The 21,219-nt window shown below is 32.7% G+C and overlaps 1 protein-coding gene across 2 annotated transcripts in view; it reads left to right on the plus strand.

Moving 5' to 3' along the window:
* The window catches only part of NAALADL2 (N-acetylated alpha-linked acidic dipeptidase like 2), a 936,574-nt gene that overhangs the window by 755,917 nt on the left and 159,438 nt on the right, over window positions 1-21,219 (plus strand). For both annotated transcript variants that reach the window (XM_032842372.1, XM_032842373.1), the window contains exon 11: window positions 16,846-16,941. In XM_032842372.1, coding sequence (XP_032698263.1) covers window positions 16,846-16,941 — 96 coding nt within the window. The remainder of the gene's footprint in view (window positions 1-16,845; window positions 16,942-21,219) is intronic.

Below are 21,219 nucleotides of genomic sequence, written 5' to 3' on the forward strand. Positions count from 1 at the left end.
CATTTTTATTATTTCTGAAACATTTACAAAATCAATTAAATACTGATGTGCACCACTATCCTTTGACACTACCGTAATACATACACACAAAAAGATAATCCTATTTATTGACTCAAGGCCCTATGTGACTTAGTTTTTCTAGTAGTGATGATTGTTTGTACTAAGCCATTTTTCTGTGTTGAGGTTTTTGGTTTCCTTTTGGTTAGCTGTGCATATTTTCAAGGTCACTAACTAGGATGAAAATGGAGATGCCAAAAGGAAATGTTTTTTCATTTGTTTGTTTGTTTAAGCTTTATTTATTTTAAGAGAAAGAATGTGCAAACTGGGGGCAAGAGCAGAGGGAGAGAAGGAAGCAGACTCCAGGCTCCCCCCAACCCCCGCAACCCCAGCAGGGAGTCTGAGGTGGGGCTAGATCTCCCCATCAAGAGATCAGGACCTGAGCCAAAATCAGAAGTTGGATGCTCAACTGACTGAGCCACCCAGGCACCCCCAGAAAGGAAATGTTTTCAATAATAAGCCTTCTAGCCCATCTGGAAATTGAACCCTGACTTTGATCTCATTATTGAAACCCATCAGAACTAGCGAATGGGAAAAAAATAAAAAGAATAAATCATGTGTAGTTTGGAACATTGGGAGCAGTGAAATATTAAAAAAAACAAAACAAAACAAAACAAAACAAAACCAAAGTGGATGGGGGGGAAGATTTTCAAGGTTTTACATATATTTAAAGACCTCTATTTAAAAGTTAGAATAATTCCAGGGGCACCTGGGTAGTTCAGTTGGTTGAGCATCTGTCTTTGGCTCAAGTCATGATCCCAGCAGCCTGGGATCGTGTCTCGTATAAGGCTCCCTGCTCAGAAGGAGTCTGCTTCTCTCTCTGCCTGCCTCTCTCCCTTTTTCTGTCAAATGGATAAATAAAATCATAAATAATAATAATAATAAAAATAACAACAACAATAATAATAATTCCAGTAAGGGGAGCATGGGAGAGATTTTCACTTAAGAAAGTTAAAGTATATAGATATGAAACTAACTTTATCAAAGAAAGCAATATGTATATGAGTATTTGTTACTGCATGTGAAAGAGTACTGTTACTATAAATACACTGTTAAGAGTTCATGTTTCTACTATTCTTGGCCTTTTCAAAAAAACTCATTAAAATGTGTAGACTTAGCAAGGGACAGAAATCTACAGGCCCTACAGCATAGCTGAGAGAAAATTCACTTATACATCTCTATTTCTCCCTTGGCTCTTTTGGTTGCTAAGTGCTAGCCATCTTTGTGTTCTGATGACTGTCAGCTTTGATGGGCACTTTAGAAAAGTCACCTCGTGGTTTGAAATGAGGGCATGGAGACCAAAACAAGCACGGACTCTAATCAGCTCATTTTTAGGCCAGTTTCTTCAGATATCAAAAGAAGGGCTCACCTAATTCCTACTATCTTTTCTAGTCCAGAAATACCAATCCTAAATTTAAGATTGGGAGCTGAAAAATAATTTCTAGAAGTTGTTAATAAATGTATATTTGTTAAGATGTTACTATTACTCATTTCACCATATTAGTGACTTAAATTTCTTAATTTAAAAACAGAAAAACACAGGTCATCCAAGGAAAGCAGATATTTTTCAGTTTTCTCTCTTAGTAAAAGAGGAAGTGAGAGTTGTTTTGCAAACAGTACACAATCTGCTGGCATGTCAGGTAATTATATGGATAAAGACTGAAATAATCATTGTTGAGCTGGATTACATGTTTTGGACATTACTGAATGTAGCTATATAAACAAAATTCTGTTACTGTCATCAGGTTAACATATGAAAATAGTTTTCTTAAGTAGAAAATGACCTAGGATGACTTGTTGACAATAGGTTTTTATCTTCACATTCTGTTGGCCATAGTTTGCATTATTAAACTGTAATCATAATAACACTTTGCCAATTTTTAAATCAAATATGGCATCTTTCATAGTTATAACTACTTTGTTTAATAAATATCTTTTCCAGCATATTCCATTCATAAGAAATGTAAAAAATAATACTTATTTTTCATTTTATAACTACACTGTGGTTATATAATCCATAAAAGTGGTGACTATATATGTCTACAAATTTCTATTATATTTTTTAGAGTAAATTTATAAACAAAAACTATTTTGATGAAAATCTTTCAAGTACTATACCTGTAATAAAATCACAGAATGTTGGAGCTCATATGCCACCGAAATAATCCAATTGAACTTCCTCACTACCTGTTTAACCTTACAGATGTCTCTTAATTATCTTTAAAATAAAGTCCAAATTCTTTGGCATTAGATTAAGATCCTCAGTGACCTTCCATTATCTCATATCCTGTCACACTGCACAATGCAAACATTTTAGCCAATTAACAACAAACTCTAAATTTAGAGTATCCAGTTAAGGACCAAGGAGTTCTTCATCTCTCTACCTTTGAGGATGCTTTTCCCTTTGTTTGAAATATGCTAAAGCCCTTTCTTCCTGACTACAATTTTATCTTCCAGGGTTAGGTTCCAGAAGTACTTCTCCTGGGATGTTCCCTGAAACTTCAGGGATTAGTGTCCTATGCATGCCTCCATTATTTCATTTACTTTATTTTAACTAAAATTTATTTCTTCATAAATGCATAAACAAACAGGCACATACTTATATAACATATGTACATTTACATGTAAATTTAATGTTACATATACACACACGTGTGTGTGTATCCATCCTTCTCTCTAGACTGTATGCTTAAGCAAATTGTGTTTCTCCTCTTTCTCTCTCCATACACAAACATACACACACACACACACACACACACGTATTTATACACACTTGTGTATTTATACCTTCATGTATCTTCTCTTGTTTGGTTCTCAAAGTCAAAGAATGTATTTTATTCTTCTTTGTCTATGTATAAGCAATAACCTGTAGCTTAATAAACATTTGTTTAACTGTTATAGATGAGGGAAGAAAGGATGAGAGAGTATTTGAGACATTTGACCATGGCCACACAGGTGGCTGTGATAGTTTAGTCAGAACATCTTAAGCTTTTGCCTTCTTGATCACTGATCTTATAATCAATTATTAGTAGTAGTTATTTTGAATATTTCATCTCCAAATGATCCTATAAAGATTCTCTAAAACATCTTGGATATTTTTGAGTAATAAAAAGGCCACCTTTTTCATTTTGCATGGAGTTTTTGATCATGTATGATTCTGATAAATATTCAAAGATATTAAGCTCAAATAAATAGGTATTAAGTATGTAAAGTCATAATAAGCACTGGATACAAAGTTTAATAACATACACTAATGTAATAAATAATAAAATAATAATAAACATTAGCATTTTGGAGCAGCTGCTATGTGCAAGCTACCATTTTGAGGATTTTGGTTGTTGTGCTATTTCATTTAATAATACTAAATAATAATATATAACAATTACAAATATAGGCATTTTATTTATTTATTTGTTAAAAGATTTTATTTATTTATTTGACAGAGATCACAAGTAGGCAGAGAGGCAGGCAGAGAGAGAGGAGGAAGCAGACCTCCCTGCCGAGCAGAGAGCATGATGCTGGGCTCAATCCCAGGACCCTGGGATCATTACCTGAGCCGAAGGCAGAGGCTTAACCCACTGAGCCACCCAGGCGCCCCTACAAATATAGGTATTTTAAAAACACATGTTATTTATAAGAGTAGTAACAATACATACTAATACTCTGTGTGCATTGTACCAAGATTCCAATAATATACATAAGAAAAAGTGTCAGAGAGCTAAAATCTCTGTTTGAAGTTACCATAGTGAGCAGCAGAGACAGAATTCAAACCCAGGTCCAAATTTTCTATTATTCTAGTGTACCATGCTGCCTGTATTGAGAGATTGCTGAGAATTACTGTGACCCCTCGTGTTTGGTTATTCTATCAAATCACAATGAAATAACTTAATAATTATAGAGCATGATATGGTTCTTTGATGAAAACTTTTCCCAAAAGGCAAATAATAATCTAAAGTGAAGTAAAAGTTGAACTGTCTACTTTTCCTAAAAATACTTTATAAATGTAAAAAATTTGTTAAATTATGAATATATAAGTTATGAATATATATATAAATGCTGAATATATATATGTATATATATATATATACATATATATATAATGAGAGAGTACTGAGTCACTTATAAAATGTTGGTAATAAATTTAAAGGAAAGAAACAGGTTTTCTTTCCCTCTCTTTCTCTTTTTTTTTTTCCCCAATTTGAATCCACCTTCAGTTGATTCATAATCAATTAATTACCATCAAGTGACCTGAGGGCACAGGAAATTGGGTCCATACTGAAAAGCAAAAGGAGGCAATTTGTTTTAAGTCTGAAAGTTTAATGTTCAATCGAAGTTTAATCAGAAGTGACCCATTGTTTGAAAAGTAGAACATCAATGTCTTTTTAATTTCACTGTCTTTAAATGAGGACTGGGGAAAATTGAGATAACTGATTATTCTCAAATGAAAATTAAGGAAAGATACTATCAGAAATCAAAAGCATATTTTCTTTATATTTTAATTCATAAAGGAAATAATCTGTTCTGTGTTGGGGGTAAGATGATTTTTTGAAGTCAAACTTAGTGTAGTCTTTAGAGACTTCTACCAAGAGACAAATGTAGCATACATGTTTTATCCATTAGGGCTACAATAGCTCTTTTCTTTAATACCTACTTATTCAATTAAGTGGGATTTTTGCTTTAGTGAATTGCAGAATTACTTTTGTGTCTTTATTGGTTTCCAAATTAATAAATGGAATGAATGAATAAAATTAATGCATTTAGCTAAAGGAAAACAAACTATAGACATTCCAGAAATAATTTTTGGTCCTGAAATTAAATCTACCCGTGCTCCCTGGGATACATAGGGAAATAAAGACTTTTGTCTAGCCTTTAGTAAGTAATAATAGGAATAGTAAAATGTAATTTGCCAAGGGATATCTAACTGCATTAATGTGAAGTCAATCATATGTTGTTAAATGGGGTGGGATAGAAGGGGAATGGGGAGGAGGGTTGGGATAGATTTAAACAATCAGTTATCTTCTGAGAATTATGCTCTTCTGATTTCTCCACAATTTTACCTACACTGGGCTTAGTATTTGACCCAAAAAAAAAAATAAATAAATAATAAAAAGAGTAATATAATGAATGGTAAAATTTCAGATAGGCTAATATTCTGGGTTTAATTTCCCTGGGTGTTTTCATGAAGATTATGGAACATGAGGTCATGACTATATAGGTAATCTCTTCCTATTTCTAGCAAAAGGACTTTGAAGGACTGGAACATCTCTCCCAGGATTTGAATAATGTATTTGTTTCTTCTTAACCTGATGTTTAGATTCTTTTGCCCTTAACTTTAAGACCTTTAAATCCCTCATTTCTTTCACAGCTGATTAAATATAGCCCTCAGAAAAGCACTGACTGACTGTTCAACAGAAAGCTTTTCAGAAGGCTAACAGGCTCTGACCTCAAAGAAATAGTGTTGTTAAATTGACTTGAGACCTTACCAGAGAGACCAGGTTTTACTAAGACCAAATTAAAGTTTGGATTTCTCATTATTGAGAAAATGTCTTTCCCTCCAAGATCTGAGAATAACAGTTTTTTTTTTCCTTTTTTCACCTTGTAACTTATTTTTATAAGTGCTGCTGCATTCTCAGTGATACATAGAATATTAATTGTGTTGTGATGCCACTGGGTGCGTGAAACCCTACCCCTGTGTGTGGCCAGGATGCATTGGTAGAGCTGAACCAGCTCTAACTGAAATGTGATAGAAGAGTTGGTAAGCAGCTGCTGCCCTGAGACCCTGTGAATGCCTTTCCCTTGTCCACTGTGGCTCCTCATGGAACCTCCTCCAGGACTCCAGCTGATTGGCTGTGAAATAATTTATAATCAATCACCTATTAAGGTGGTGAGTTGAAGGAGGTGAGTTGAAGAGAAAAAAAAAACAACCCTCAGCTAAATAGACAATGACTTGAGTTTGTGGTATAGCCTCCTTAACTGCACGGTTATTTAAACTTCATAGGAAAATGGAGAAAATGTTTCTATTGCCGAACTCAGTCAGTATAAGGATCCATAATATTGTGGGGAGTTTTAGTTTCCTATATTCTGTTTTAAAATCTGAAATAGGAGAGAATAGTGTGTGGATTTAAAACTACTGAAGAAGAGATGAATTCCCAGGTTAAGAGAAGTTCAGGGCAAGCAAAAATTTTAAATCACAAATCACAACATTAAGCACAGTTGTAGATTTTATTCATATAGGAAAAGTATATGATGTGAACAGGGATTTGATATTTTTCATCTGCAAAGACCCTAAAGAATGCATGTTAATACTATACTATATTGTAACTTATGTGATAGACAGTATATTTTATAATGAATGCGTTAATTGTGCAGATACTGCCTGGGTTCATTTTCCAGTGTTACTGCTCAGGTACGATACTTAAACTCAAATGTCCCTCAGTTTTTTCATCTATAAAGCAGAGTAATCATAGTATCTACTAATTTATGTGGATTTTATGAGGATTAATTGAGCATTTTATGCAGTGTGCCTTATTCGCAGTATATATTATTAACTATTAAAATATTTGTAATGCATATTATAGAACATGAGAATTGACATAATCTCTACTTTAGGGTATAACTATCTGTAGATATTTTCTTTACTTTGGGGAAAATCTACATATAAATATGGGCCTTTGGCTTATAAGTGATTCTCAAAGGGAGTATAAAATCCTCATGTCCCTCCCTAATATTTTACCCACCTAGAGTGGTCATGCCAGAATCTACAAAATAGCCAAGACATTTAATATTTATTTTAAAATGTACTTGGCTTGAAAATATTTAGGAACAATGGTTTAAATGGCAACACATTCCATCATCAGATTTTATTTCCATGTTGGGAGGTTATGACCCTTTGCTAAGTAATGCTTAGCATATATATATATATATAGAAAATCCATTAAACTTCCTACCAATCAGAAAATGTATATTATTTTCACATTTTGCTGTGTAGATATTACTTGTGTGGAAGTGTTTCAGGTTAAGTAGTTTATTTTTTTGTTTGTTTTATATTCATGAAGATGCCTTCTGACCTTCTTAGGCTATATATTATTGAAATAGTAGAATTGTATAGTTTGGGGACGCCTGGGTGGCTCAGTGGGTTAAGCCGCTGCCTTCGGCTCAGGTCATGATCTCAGGGTCCTGAGATCGAGTCCCGCATCGGGCTCTCTGCTCAGTGGGGAGCCTGCTTCCCTCTCTCTCTCTCTGCCTGCCTCTGTCTACTGTGATCTCTTTCTGTCAAATAAATAAATAAAATCTTTAAAAAAAAAAAAAGAATTGTATAGTTTGAACAGGCGTATAACTGTAAGGCATGTATAAGGTTCAATTGACCAAAGTTGAAATTTCTGTTTTCACAAAAGGTACACAACCATGAAAAATTTGAATAAATGCACTGAAAATATTTTTATCTCTAAATCTGACATGATGAAAAAACCTAAAGGATTTAATCAGTACTTCTTAGATTTTAAATTTTTTTTGAGGGCAAATGAAATGAATCATCAGATGTGAATGCTGAGACTGATGTAGAGTGCCAACTCTAAATTTGCCAGTTAAGTACATCAAGACAAAACAAAAACCAAAAACTGTCATCTACTTTCAATTTATTTCCTAAAAGGAAAAATGTTTTAATATCAGGAAATAGTTGAAAGAACATAGTTTTAGAAAAAAATATAGCTCTTTAATTAGCATGTAGTTAATTTTCTGAAAAAAAAATTCTCTGCAACATTATGATCTGTCTCATTTTGTTATGGAATTAGAATATAACACCATTGTATGAACTGGCATTTAATGACTGCTGGATTAAATGAGAATGAATGAGTCATATGTTTGGACTAAAATCCTGCCAATGAATAAATGTGTTTCCTTAGCAAATTTCTTCATCCTTCATCCTAAACCTCAGTTTCTTCACTTGCAAATTGGGGACAATAATACCTTTCTGACAGAATTGCTAGTTGGATTAACTGTTTCAGGAATTATTCTCAGAGTTTTATTATATGAATTTATTTAATCCTTATGACTTTATGAGTAGATTTTGTTATATTCATTTTGCAGGTGAGAAAGTGAGGCACAGAGAAGTTAAGTAACTTACCATATGTTAAATATTTGATAAATATTTTTAAACATTCAATAGCATTTATTAGTTTTATGTATTTATTCTATATTTATTATACTATAGAAGAATTCTTTTTCATTTACTTGCCATAGACAAATGTTAAATATTGTATAATATATAAATAGCACATATTTCTATATAATATAAACATATTTATATATTTTATTATAAATAAATAAATACTGAAATTTTAAAATTAATCACTGTATTTATTTAATGCATGTACAGTTATTATATTTATGTCAATAAGAACATTGTTACTACTGTTACTATTAACATTAAAGCACATGTTTTGTCAGATGTTAATCTTTTGTACATAAGGGCAGCCCAGCTATGGAGCATCCATCACAAATACTATTCATTCATTTTACTATATAGAATAATTAATATCCAGTAAGAAAGCTTAAGTTTGGCAGTATCTATTTACTTTATCTTAATTATTTACCATCAAATTATTAGCTAAGGAATTTATTAGGAAATGTCTTAATTTGTGAAACAACTCTGCTAAGAGTCACTTTTATTGTGTTTTTTTTTGTTGCCACAACTTAACTTTCCCTGCCCCCTGATCTGTCTAGAATGTGTGCTGTAAAACAAAACAAAACAAAACCACAGACTATTTAATGATGCATGGTGTATATAAGATCAGCACACATTCAATGATTAAGAGATGAAAGAAGGCAAGATATATAAAGGAGATTAACTGGATGAAAGTCTAAAATGTGAAGATTGGATCCTATGAAAGTATTTTGTTGGCATATAAGAACTTCAAGATAAAAAACGCATCATAAATGCATTGAAATGTTATGCATTTTTTTGCTTTTATTTTCACTTCTTTTTTTAAAAATTTTATTTATTTAATTTTTTTTCAGTGTTCCAAAATTCATTTTTTATGCATCATACCCAGTGCATTTTTAAGACTTGTATTGCAATTATTATCCCCCTCTTTAAAGTACTTTACAGGGAAAGAGAAAATGTTTTAAAAATGTGCACACACACACACACACACAGTTTTTAGGATGGCTTTCCGGAAACTGTTCTGCAACTTTTTGACAATCATTTAACCTTTTGAATTTTCCATGTTTTACTCTGTGTATCTGGTTTAAATTAAGATTTTTAATGGTTCATTTAGGTCTAAAATTAGGATGCTATCTCAATATGAATAGAACTATAAAAGTACCTTGAATATTTTCAGTATTTTCAATAAAGCCAATGTTACGGACTTTCCTAGAACTTGAAAAAATAATTGAAACGAAAAAAATGGGGGAATTCAGAAAATAATGTCCTAATATTGTTTCACATTTGACCCTTGGTTTTGTTACACTTCTGTTTAATGTCTGCATTTTCTCAGGTCTGCTTTACTTTGAATAATAATAAGGAGCATGTGTTTCAAAAATTATTGCTGTAATTACCTTTTTCCTCAGCCCAGCACATTATGAATGTCAGTGCCATTCAAAGCCTGCAAGTGTTTTAGTTTCATATATTAAATTTAAGTATTGATGTGTATATTCTCTTATGCAGAAAAGAGACTATTGCAGTGAAGGAAGTACACATGGGACTTCTTAGATTCAATTCAATTTATTCTAAACAAGGAGTCTTTGATTATATCCTTTAACTGTACGTAGTGTTTATGCTGCTTATGTAGAGTAGAGTAAGTCTTGGAGGGAACTGGAACAAGAGGTGGCAGAAATCATCCTTTTCCACTTAAATTAAAAAAACTGAAATCTGGGGCGCCTGGGTGGCTCACTGGGTTAAGGCCTCTGCCTTTGGCTCAGGTCATGATCCCAGGGTCCTGGGATCTAGCCCCGCATCTGGCTCTCTGCTCAACAGGGAGCCTGCTTCCCTTCCTGCCTCTCTGCCTTCTTGTGATCTCTGTCAAATAAATAAAAGTTTTAAAAAACAAACAAACAAAAAAACAACCCCTGAAATCTTTGGCTAAGGGGAATTTTGGCAGTAAGAAGTAGGCATTGCAAAGGAATGGAAATGTGGGCTGTGGAATCAGAAAAATCTGGGTTTGAATCCAGGCTCCACTTACTTACGGTGTGACCTTGAGCTAATGTGTGGAATTCATTGGTTCTTAAATTCTCCATCTGTAAAGATAGGGTCATAATAGTTCCCACTTTAAAAGTATGTATGTAGATTAAATATTATTGCATTCATCCAAGTCATGTTCATTAAGTACCAACTACACAGAAAAGGCATGTACAGAATGTTTTTGTCTAGATCCAATACTCGTTAAACCTACATGAACTAAATATTTTAAATGATTATATCTCAAAAAAATGCAAAGGGTGTATTTTGGTATGGCAGTAACTTAAAGTTTAGTCAACTCAATCTAGTCTAGAAATGATTTAATACAACCTTTGAATGTTTTCTTTACCTATGTATATGCACTAACTTCTTTATATAAGTTATTTATATCTTCCAACTTACTTATATCCTACCTTCATTTCAAAACCTTTCTCTCCAGTGGCTTCTCTAGTTACAGTTCAGTTTTCTGGGTAACTTTCCTGAGCTTTAATTCCTTCCCTGTAATCCTATGATCTATTTATTTCCCTAAGATTTCCCTGATTTTTTAAAAAAAATATCTTTTTATCTTCTAGATGCTTTCTCTCACATTAAAAATAAGTCCACATCTATCCTCTCTAAAACACAATAAATGAACTTTTCTTTGATTCTTTAACTCTCTTCAGGTAATGATAAGTGTTTTTTTAACTTTTCAACCTAATGTGAATTTCTAGAGAGAATAAGGTAGTTCATAATGTTGCACTTCTCACTTTTACTCCTCAACTGATTGCATTGTCTCCTCTGCTCACTAATCCATAGAAACCCCTCTGACAAAAGATACCAGGAGTCCTTGAAATGCTACTTCCAATGGATAATTTTCATCTTATTGTATTTCTTTACTTCCTTTGAAGCATTGATTATTCTTTGCCAGACATTCTCTACCTTTTTTTCTCCCGTAAAGTCAAACTCGTATGCTACTGTTCACTTTCTCTGATTATTCTATCTATAATGTTTTCATGGATTTTATTTTTATTTTTCCTTAAATACAGGTGCCATTCAGAGTTTTCGCTATTTCTCGGAGATCTGGGCTATATTCACTGTACTTCTAAGACTACATATGGTGTTCTTTACATTTATTATGTGCATGCTTCTCAAATTATTATTTTTTTAAGGTTTTATTTATTTCTTTGACAGAGATCACTAGGAGGCAGAGAGTCAGGTGGGGGTGGGTGGGGGGGAAGCAGACTCCCTGCTGAGCAGAAAGCCCCATGCTGGGCTTGATCCCAGAACCCTGAGATCATAACCTGAGCCAAAGGTAGAGGCTTAATCCACTGAGCTAATTGGGCACCCCTCAAATTATTTTTATTCCAGTTTAGAATTTGGTCATGAGCCAAACAGATTTTGAATAATATAGTGACTCATCTTCTGGGATAAGTTTATATGGATAACTTACAAACATCTTACTTCAAAAATTTAAAATTTAGTTTCTTTTGTCCTAAATCAGTGTTTCTATATTTTCTAAGGTAATGAAATTTGTATCCATTTATTTTATCAAATCTAGAAATACTTGCAATCTTGACTCCTTTTTAAGACTTCCTCAACCAATTAATTACCAAGCACTTTATCGTATACATTTTATCTCAAACATGTGTTAAACTGATCCCCTCCTCCCTATTTCTACTACTATTGTCCTGGTTTAGTCTCTTACAGTTTCTCACTGTGGTACTGCAATAGCCTTCTGTGTAAACTCCCTGTTTCCCATCATATCTTTTTTAAAAGTTATCCCCCACATATGTGTCAATGTGTGCCCTCCTCAACACACACTTGAGAATATCACTTGCTCTATTCAGAACACTCTAAGGACTTATTGTTTCCTGCAGAAATAGTTTTCAAACCTTAACAGTTGTAGATTTTAAATGAGAAATTTCACAAGGACAATACACAATCACATATTTATAGTAATTTAAATTTCAAAACTCTAACTTTTGCTTGCATAAAAAAAGCGATTCCTGACAAATGTGATAAAAATCAGACACCACCCAGTTTTAATGTAGTCCTTTTCTCCTTCCTGAGCACATTTATATCCTTTGTTCCTTTGCTTAATTTTGACATGAGCTCTCTGTGAAGAACCAGCATGTTTACATTTTTTTAACCTTATGGATTGATGATACTAGTTGTCTGGAATTTTTTACTATTATTTTTAAAGATTTTATTTGTTTATTTGACAGAGATCACAAGTAGGCAGAGAGGCAGGCAGAGAGAGGGGGGGAAGCAGGCTCCCTGCTTGAGCAGAGACCCTGAAGTGCAGCCCGATCCCAGTACCCTGGGATCATGACCTGAGCTGAAGGCAGAGACTTTAACCCACTGAGCCACCTAGGTGCCTCCATTTTTTATTATTTTAATACAAAAGGGCTTCCATGTCTTAAAAGGCTCATAGTATAGTAAAATCAATCAATCAATCAATCAATCAATCTAACAAAACCACAGTGTAATAAATGATAAGGAAAAGTAAGTATAAAGTGATATGGAAACACTGACAAGAGCACAATGAACTCTGATGTGTTGGTAAAGATCAAGGAAAGCAACTATAGGAAGAAACCTGATAACCAGATGGAGGAAGAACATTTCAGGCAGATGAGGAAATGGCCCAAGTATAGGAACAGAGATAGTAAAGGTAAGTGTGGGTCCAGTTTGGTGAATGGGCTGCTACGCTATAAACAAAAGTTATATGGAAATAGTGTGAAATAGTTATGAGAAAGAAAGAAATCTGGAGATAAAGATTTAGAAATTACCATTTTGAAGATGGTAGTTGAAGTCAGAAAAATAGATAAAACCACTTAGCCTGTGGAAAAGAGAAGACTGAGAGTAGACCACCTAAAAATGATAGTAAGATTAAAAAAAAAAAGAAAACCCAGTTCGGGAAGAGAATAATATACATGCAGAGAACCAGCTGGGTCAAATCAGTGACATTAGACAAAAGAGTTGAAAGAAAGAAGGTGTCCTAAATATGGTGAAATCTTACAGAAAGGACAAGTAAAGCAGTGACTGGGAGACAAATGGAATTTTATACCATATTCTAGATAGAATTTTCTTAGTAATATTTTTATAAGGGTCTTCAGTTGGCAGACATAGAGTATTAAGTTTTTCACATATCTTGATTTACTCCTTTATTTTAAGCTATCAATAGTTGTTCTCAACAAAAGTCCTTTCTAAGTGGTTAATGGTGCTTAACTTCTCTCTTCATTTACAGATGGGAGCCATTATTAAACAGCCATCCCTCAGAATTAATGTAATAGTAGTAGAAAAGTTTCACAAAGCATATATCCTTCTTTTAATTTTCTCATTATTTTTATATCAGGATATATAAATACCAGTCTATGAATGATAATGTTTTATGTGATATACACACATATATGTAAAGAATGGTAGTATCTTAATATTTTCAAAGACAGTAATATTTGATGTATTGTGTGTTTGATTCCCATTAGATTAAGCTCCATGAGATTAAGGATCGTGTCCTGCACTTAATGTAGTAAATAACATATAGAAAGGTCACATGAGTGTTTTTTAAAATAATTAAATAAATGAGGCACTAGAAACAAAGAATGGTATGGCAAGAGATACATGAAGGAATAAGAGAAAGAAAGGGATTACACAGGAGAAAAGGCTCATATGGATAATTTAAATTAACATGTACTACTACTAAATAATTGAAAGTTCAATAAAAACCTCATTAATTATAACTCCCTGTTTATCTTTCATGGTATCGTTCAATCTGAGGCAGGCTGATATTTTACCTTAGCACTATTTATGAAGTTTTGTTTTGCTGAGTAAACTAATAAAATAAAAGTATGTCAAGAAGTTCTTTTAAAACCACTGGTGAAACAAACTTCTTAAGGACTTCAGGCTTAAATTATTAAATGAAAATGAATGCCACTAATTATTCTTGCCATTCTTTTATTAAGTTGATTAAAACATATGTCTCTTTAGAAAAACAAGCGTATCTAAATACAAACTATACCCTGTCTTTCATAGGATCCTAGAGCAGTCTTTGGATTTCCTTTAATTCAGCATCCTACTGAAATTACCACCACCTTACCACCACCCTTACCAGCATTGTTATGATATTTATTACTATGAGCCTTATCATCAATGCCATTAATATAGGATGTCCTGTGTGGCAGGCATTGGACAGTTCACAACATCTCTGTGAAGTAGATGCTATTTAAGTTTTTCAGATGTGGTAACTAATCCTTTGGAGATTAAGATGTTTAAGATGACATAATTATTAAGTGGGAAAACCAAATTTTTAATGTATTTCTATGTTGACTGCCCAAAATGTCTCCAAAAAACCTTACTGATTAAAAAAAAAAAAAATTAAGTTTATGAGACCTATTGTCGTGAGGAAGAATAGCATCCTGACTGAGCGTATTGGTTTTCTAGGGCTGCCATAACAAAGCACCACAGATTGGGGATGCAGACATCTATTGTTCAGTGTGGTATTAGAGGTGGTTTCTTCTGAGGTGTGTGACAAAAAAATCTGTCCCAAGCCTCTTACCTAGCTTCCGGTGATTTTCTGGCAAGTTTTGATGTTCCTTTTGCTTGTAGACTCATCACTCCAATCTCTGCTCTTGTGTTCACATGGTTTTCTCCCTGTGCTGCACATCTATCTCCAAATTTCTCTTTTTGAAGGACACCAGTCATACTGTATTAGGGCCCCACTCACTCCAGTATAACCTCATTCTAGATTAGGTAGCTACATCTGCAATGACCTATTTCCAAATAAGATCAGATTCTGAAATAGTGAAGGTTAGAACTGGAATATATGAATTATTCAACCCATAACACTGAGTCTTAGTAGACTCTCCAAATGGGGAAATTAGGGAAAGATATTTATAACATTTTAGCCTGGTTGTGTGGTTTTATGGTAAAGCTTAAAAAGTGGAGTACTGGTTAGAACTGGGCAGAGTTTCTGACATATTAGTTTTAGGTTGGAGGGCAAAATGAGGAGAGGAACACAAAACATGTGTTTATAAATAAGCTGTTGGTATTTGGTTTTATCATCCAAAAGTGGGTATGTACTGAAGCAAACAGCTAAATTACTTTTGTTTGATCACAGTTTTGTTCAAAATAGGGGATTAAGAGTGTGCCTGATAACAGCATTGTTTAATTTCTAGGAAATTGCTAATATGCTGGGTTTAGTCCTCCCCTGATATGTTGGTATGACTTCAGAGTCCATTAACTCCATTATTCTTTCATTCTCATGATTGATAATCCCAAAGTAGTCTGTGCTGGATTGCTCTAATAAATCAATTTATTAGATAGTTCTAATAGAATTCAATTTAAATTGATTACCCTGTTGTAGTCATTGCTGGTTAGATTTGCTTGACCCCTTCTTCCCTATGATAGCCTTCATAAAGATTATCTATCATTCAGTAGTCTACCTATATACATACATCCTGTCCCAATTCTTCTATTTTCTAGACAAATCCTAGTTACTTCAGGTTTTCAAGTAAAAGCTATATTTATATGGTAAGTAATAATCATCTCATTGGGTGTTAAGAATGTTGATAGCTACAAGATCATTATTTTGGATAGGGTTTTAGTCCTTTTGGACTACTGTATCAAAGTATCACAAACTAAGTGCCATAAAAAGCAACAGAATGTAATTTCTCAGAGTTCTGGAGGTAGGAAATCCAAGATCAGGGTGCCAACATGACTGAGTGAGGACTCTTTTCCAGGTTGCAAACTTTTTGTTGTATCCTCACCTAAAGGAAGGTGCTAGGGAGTTCTGTGAGGCCTGTTTTATAAGGGCACTAATCCCAATTACAAGGATGAATCCCTCATGACCTAATCACTTCCTAAATGCCCCATCTCCTAACATGATTACTTTGGAGATTAGGATTCCAATATAGGAATTTTAGATGAACATGCATATTTAGACCATAATAGATGCTAACATTGTCAGCATCCTGTGTCTTATTATACCCTGAAATTTGTTTACACATGCAAATACAAAATGACTAGTTAAATTTTTTTCTGATTAAAAAAAAAATGTTTCTCTGACTGATTTCAACCATCATAATACCAAGTATCTGATAGAGCCAGCATGCTCTCATTTTTTTGGAAGCATGTGGAACCATGAGACCAATCTACCCAAAATATCTTACTATCACTTTGAAGTGAGTTTTGCAATATTTAAAATGTCCTACACACTTTTGCCTAGGCTTTTTAAGATGGTAATCATGTTTATCAAAAACATTCTATCCTACCAGCCTTAGAGCATAAAATTCAATATATAAATCAGAGAAAGGGTTTCACATATAGGTTTTGTCATCAAGATATCTTGCTTTACATATAAGCCTGCATTTGAGAAAAGGGAGGGCTGCAAAGAATTATCTCCTCTAAATTAAATAAAAAATCTTTTGTAAATAAAAATAAGAGTTATAGAGTTCTACTCATTTTTTATATAAGTGGTCTGCAATTGTTTAATTAGATCAGTAGAATGAAGGCCAACAATCAACAGAAAACTTAACGCAATTTAGAGCCGTTTTGAATCTTTAAGGAAAATCCAAGAAGCACTTGAAACAAAAAAATCAATGAAGAGTTTTAAATGTTTCTTTTCTGATTTTCCGCAGTGTCCAAGTTTTCTCTCTGAGGCCCTTTTCCCTAACCGTGCAAGAAAAATTGAAGAAATGGATCCTTTTTTCAACCTTCATGAAACCATTACTAAGGTAGGAGTTAACTGCATTCATGGGCAGGGTTGGGAAAGTTTGGGAGGGTTTTGGTGGTAGTTGGAGAAAAAGAAAAGAACCAATCAAGAGAAATTTTATATTTTCATTTATAATATATGCTTGAAAGGATTTTAAGTACCTCCCATTACTTTGCTAAGGAGTAAGGATGATACACTACTCAATCAAGATCATACAGAGCAATAACATGATTTGTATTCAAAATCAATCCTTAATAAAACAGATTTTTTTTTTTTCTTCATCTGAAAGTAGAGTTGTAGTGTACTCTCAAGTACACCCTTCGATTAAGGTCAGTATCATTGAATTTCTGTATCTTCAGTGTTTTGTTTCAATAATTAAGATATTTGGTTGTTTGTGGTGGTACTTTTTAGTTGCAAAAAAAGAAAAATGGCTCCTTAAAAGAAAAGACTGCATTTATAATAGATGTTTTTATACTATGATGGTCATTCCTATATTTTTATTCAAAATTCTTAGCTATGTGTTTATAATATGGAGAAAATTAAATTGTACAGTATGGAGTAAATAAATTTAATGTTCTGACATCATAGGACATCATATGAATTTTTACATTTACCAACAGTTTGTCTAACCTGTCATAACCTCCTTTTTGGGAATAAAGTTTATAGAGAATATTGGCATTTCAGCACATTTAAAATAATCCATATTTATATATGCTTAGTTGAAAGAACTGAATCATTCTTAAACCTTCTTAGTGAAATTTTACAAGGCTATTTTTCTCCTTCAGAAACAGGAAATGTGATATAATTAACTGAACTCAATAAGTGGCACTGGAACGAACTCAGAATACAAACTAGGATTTTAGGTCTACCCTAGCTTTTTAATAAAACTGTGAATTTATTTTTTCTGAACATTTGAAATAAGAGGAGTTTATACCACATTTTACTTAAAATTCTCCTAAGCTCAAAATATCTGAATCCTAATTACATTTATACCTCTTTGCTTTGCAATTAATTTCACTTCCTTATTTTAGATTTTAATGTTCCCATTCTTTAATATCCCTTTGTATTTGGATATAGCGACATAGACATCTCCCCCACATAATAGTTCCTTAGTATTCAAAATATTAACTATGTTCTTAATACTTGTAAAGATGATAGAGTGATAGATAAAAATACATATCTATATGTATCTATATACCTATTTAAATGAGTATATGCTTCTGCATCCATTTAGCTGAGAGTGTGTTTGTGTGCATGTGTGTGCTCATTCAAATATTCTGGATACTCAAAGTCTAGGTTTAACTTGCTTATTTTTAAGTGAAGCATTAGAGGATTTTAGGGCAATGGAATAGTAATATTTTTTCCCATTTCTTTCTGCTTTCCTCTGGATCAGGGAATTCATTGATTTTTGTGGAATGAATAATTTGAGACACTATTGGTATCAGGTGTATAATGAGAGGTGTAAACACATACTGATTTTTGCTGCACGATGTTTTGGCACTCCACAACTCCTAAGAGCATGTCGGGAAGCAGGGATGGGGCAAGAAGGGAGTAGAGGAACATGGGACATAGCCTGGACATAAAAATGAGTTCTGTACTTAGTGTGAAACACAGAAAGTCAGAGACTGTTTGAGAAAATACACAAATTTGTGCACAGATATTACCACAGGTTCTATATTTATTTTAAAATTTATTTCATAGGTAAGCAGATATTAACTCATTAAATTAGAAATATTAGAAAATTAGAAAAAAAATTAGAAAAAATTCTGTCTATGAAGAAATAAAATATGCCAAAGTGCAGAAGTAAGTGACTTCTGATACTTTTTATGACCAAATATATTCATCTAATGTTGATACTGTTTCCCCAATCATCATGTTTACCTATGGCAACACCTCATGTTGGAGACATAGGCCAAGGGAAGAAATTGTGCTTCAGTAGTTCAATCTTAGTTTTCCAGTAGGAGAAACTGGGGAATCACAAAAAGAAGTACTTAATAAATACTTTATTTTAAGGTCAAATTTTCATTGATCAACAACAAAATAAAAAAATATAAATATGGTGAGGTTGACTAGGTACATGACTAGGAAATATGGAGCATACATTTTATTACCTTGGCTACCAACTTGTTCTTTCCTTTAGTAAAACTCTATTTTATTGTCTACACCAAAAAGGAGTACACTAGTAATGACTTTCCTCGTGAGGATTCTATGAGATTGAAAGATCACATATATATTTTCCCTGGAAATGCAGTATGGATGTAACTGAGTATAATTATTAACACATTAAAAATTAAGAGTGCTGATGTCTTCAAATAGACTCTTACCTGTACCTTCTGTATTTAGTTTTCACTTTAAAGTAAAAAAGAATAAGTTAGATATGAAAGCATATGAGTAAACTAATTAATTAAACACTGAGAATACACTGGTAGGTTAGTGTGTACAAATGGAATACATAATTTAATTTGTAAAAGATTAAAGCCTTTAAAATATTTTGTTTCAGTAAGAATAGTAGTGGTATTATCATAGTATACCATGCATTTAGTACACTCATATTTCATGTAGAAGTGAGATATTATAGAAATACCAATGGACTTTGAATGAAAAGACCCAGTTAGGTATAAATTCTGTCACTGTGAATTCTGAAAATTTGATGTGAAGTAAGAAACGTGTTGGAAAATGATAGAACACAATTGCTGATATCATACCACTTATAAAACATTTTAAAAAATCTGTATTAAATGAAATATTGAAGATTCTAGTCCTTATTTCTCCAAACAAAAGTTTGAATTCAATGCACAGAATTATAACACAATCACATATTTATTTTATCTAATTAAATAAATATAAGAAGCATATACATCTAATACAAATGATCATGTAATGTAATCTATTATCCTTTACAAGTGAGTACTTTGCATTCTGGACCTCTGTTATAGATCACAAATACAATTTATGTAAAATTAAATTACAGCTTCCAAGCATTAATAAGTTAATAATTTATCAATAATTTTTTTTCCCCGAATTAAAAAAATGAAAACAAACAAACTGCACATAGATGGGATAGGAGCTATGAGTCCTGGTATGTAGCTCTCCAATGCTGTCCTGCAGTTCTTTAAAAATATTTTTTTTTTATAAAGTGTGAATTTATCCTGGCATTTGTCTTTTTGATATAAAGCATGGAACCTAAGAAAGTAATGAATGAGACTCAATATTGATGCTAAAAGGTATAATTCATCATTGCTTCATGACAGTCAGATGATACAGTATAAAGTCACCAAAGGGCAGCACATACTGCATTGCTGTTGAAGATGTTTTCTTATCTTCTATAATTAACTTGAAAAATAGCATTTGTTTTTTTAATTATCATAGAAACCAAACTGATTTCTCCAAAGACTACACATGAATGAAATACCAATATAAATCTAGCTGCTTAATCCTTTAATAAGTGAATAAAAATCGCCATGGATTTGTTTTGAAATAGGCTTATTTCTCCTTTTCTAGCTAGAAATTGTCTAGTTAGGTTTCTAAATCTTCAACATTTAGCTCATAAATTGTTATTGGTTATCTAAACATTCTAGGATGAAGCAGAACATTTGAAATATAAAAACAATTCATACATGAGAATAGGTCCAAGGGACTAAACAGATAAGGAAATCATTTTAACATAACCTAACATAAGAAGTGATAGTGACATAAACAAGTTATGAGAAGAAAGATGATGGAGTTCATGCTTCTGACTAGATTTGAAGAATTCACCAGAAAAGTGACATTTGAAGAATTTAAGAAATATTAACTTTATCTTAATGTCAATGAGCTTCCCTTGAGGGTTCTCTAAAAAGTAGATTGTTGGTGGTATTGTGTAAGAAATGATTATATGTATTTTGAATAACAAAAGACAGATTTGAGAGACATTTTTAGGTCTGAATAACAGGATATATGGTTTACTGGATATGGGGCATGAAGCAGAGTGAAGAGTAAAGGACAATTTGAATACCTCCACATTGGATGAAGTTGATATTATTGAATTAACAAAATTAGGAGTTGGGCTGAAGAGAGTGATAGAGTCTAACCTTGGACATGTGAAATTTTGAATACTTAATGAATCTAGACAAATATATTATAGGAGCAGTTGGATACATGAGGTTGGAGCTCAGGAAGAAATAGAATCCAATGCGTTAGCTGATGTAATAACCACTTGTCACATGTGGCTTTAAACTAAAAAAAAAAAAAAGAAATGTAACTAGAATTTAATTTCCTCAATATCATTAGCCACGATTCACATGTTTAGTAACCATGTACA

The sequence above is a fragment of the Lontra canadensis genome, unplaced genomic scaffold (genome assembly GCF_010015895.1).
Source record: "Lontra canadensis isolate GAN:19392208 unplaced genomic scaffold, GSC_riverotter_1.0 scaffold129, whole genome shotgun sequence".
Lineage (NCBI taxonomy): Eukaryota > Metazoa > Chordata > Mammalia > Carnivora > Mustelidae > Lontra > Lontra canadensis.